Source organism: Fonticula alba (genome assembly GCF_000388065.1).
Source record: "Fonticula alba strain ATCC 38817 unplaced genomic scaffold supercont2.3, whole genome shotgun sequence".
NCBI classification, from domain to species: Eukaryota; order Rotosphaerida; family Fonticulaceae; genus Fonticula; species Fonticula alba.
In genome coordinates, this window is record NW_009242973.1 from 176,886 (window position 1) to 178,975 (window position 2,090).

Sequence of the window (2,090 nt, forward strand, 5' to 3'; positions counted from 1 at the left end):
GGGGGGGGGGGGGGGGGGGAGGACAGGACCAAGGGGGACAAACGAAGGTCCCCCGGGAGGGGGAGAAACAAAAGAGCAGCCTCGGTACAAGGGCCCCGCCCCCTGGCCCTCGCCGACGTGCGGCGATACGCACCGCAAAGGCCAGCTGCACCAGCAGCAGGAGCCCAGACTGGTTGGACCCGATGATCTCGGCCCAGGTGACGAAGTCCGGGCAGGGGGTATCCAGCACGACGACAATCCCCTCGGACACGGGCGACACCGGGGCCAGGAGCTGGCCACCGCCGCCGGGGCTCACGGACGTGCCCTGGGCCAGGGCCGCGGCCACCGCGCAGCAGGCCTCCTGGTCCAGCCAGAACTGCGTGGCTCGCGCGCAGTACCCCCGCCGAAGGGAGCTCAGCCAGTCGCGCGAGAGCTCCAGGAAGCATACCACAAAGGCGATGATGATCCCTGCGCACGCAGCCCAGCGACAAGGTCAGAGATGGGGGAGGGGGGGGGGGAGGAGGAGGAGAGAAACGCACCGGCTATGAAGAGGGCCACCCCCTCCTGGGAGACGGTCCACGTCTTGAAGAGCCAGCCGGCCAGACGGCTGCGCTGCGAGATCTGCTTCATGTGTCAGTGGCCGCTTCGGCCCATCTGCCCGGGGCCAGGCCCACCAGCCGCGCAAGTGACACCGGGGCACACGTACCAGCCGGCCGCGCTCGAGGGCCAATTCATGCAGGCGTGTCTCCCGGATGGACGCCTGCAGCAGGTCCACCGTGGTGAAGGGGCGCCCGGGCGCCGGGGCCGCCCCCGGCGGGGGGGGAACCTTCCCGGCCCCGGCTAGACCGTGCAGCAGCTGATCGGTCTCATGGTCAGCCACGGCAGCCGTGGCGGCTGCCGGGTCCTCGGCCTTGGGTTCCGACGGCGGCCCCGGGGCCCCGACTTCCGGCGATCCGGCCATCTCGCCGCCGGCCCGCAGTCGATTCAGGCTGAAGGCCCGCCGGACCGAGGCTTCCGCACTGTCGTCGCCCCCGGCACCTGGACGTCGGAGGGTCGAGCCGAGGCTGGTGGTGCTGCCGGCCCGGGCGAGCGAGGCAAGCAGCTGGGGCGTCGGCGTCGGGCCGCCGGCCGCCAGGGGGTTCGACACAAACACACCCTCGGCGGGATCCTCCGCGATCTGCCCCGCCAGGCTGTCGCCATCACTGAAAGTACCGGCGGCGGCGGCGGGGTTGGTGGTGGCCGAACTGCTCGGCGGCTCGGTGGCCGGCTGGCCAGCCGGGGGGGAGTTACTGTGAGGCGCGGCTCCGGTCAGATTGTCGCGTTGGTCCATCAAGTGGACTGGGGTCGCAGAGCCAGGAGGGAGGCCGAGGGGGAGAGAGAGAGAGAGAGAGAGCGCGCGCGCGCGCGCGCGAGAGGGGGGACGGGCAGGGCGTCAGCAGGCGAAGCGGGCAGCAAGGCAACATGAGGGCGTAGCGTCATGGGAGGAAACCCACCGGGGCAGAGAGGAGGCAGCAACAGCGGCCGCGGTGGCAACGGCGGTGACGCAGAGGGCAGGGCACCGGTGGTGTGCGGAGGGCGATCATGAAAGGGCGCAAAAGATGGGACGGGGGGGGGGGGGGGGGAAGGGGGGCGACCGCGCATGTCGCTGGCGTCGGGTCGAAGATGCCCCACCTCATCTGTGCGGGCTCGGCCGCACCTGGCCTTGGCTCCACTCATACGCCTGCCCGGGCGAGAGGCACGGACGGAGGGAGACATCCACGGGCACACCGACACCCGCACGCCCGGCCAAAGTGACACGGAGATTGGTCCCGCGCCTGGGCGCAGTCGCCCCAGCTAAGAGCGCCGGGCGGGCGGGCGGCCGGGCACGGCGGCCGACCTTGTTAGTTCCCCCGCCCTCCCCCCCCCCCGTGGCGGGCGAAAAACATGCCTCCTGCCCCTTGGCGCGGGGGGGCAAGCCCCTGGGTCTGTGAGAGAAAAAAGCAACAAAAAGCGCCGCCCAAATGTCTAGCGCCGGGGAAGGGGCCGCGCGCACATGAAAAAGCGGCTGCCAGCCGCCGTCCCGGCCGCCTGAAGGCCCCGTCGGCCGCCGGCCGGGCGTTTCACTCCGCCAG

The 2,090-nt window shown here is 71.8% G+C and overlaps 1 protein-coding gene across 1 annotated transcript in view; it reads right to left on the reverse strand.

Moving 5' to 3' along the window:
* The window catches only part of H696_01853 (hypothetical protein), a gene marked incomplete at both ends in the record, with an annotated part of 1,336 nt that extends 27 nt beyond the window's left edge, over positions 1–1,309 (reverse strand). The window contains 3 exons of the mRNA XM_009495755.1: positions 134–447; positions 519–603; positions 686–1,309. Of these exons, the coding sequence (XP_009494030.1) occupies positions 134–447; positions 519–603; positions 686–1,309 (1,023 nt within the window). The remainder of the gene's footprint in view (positions 1–133; positions 448–518; positions 604–685) is intronic.
* Positions 1,310–2,090: the final 781 nt, after the last annotated feature.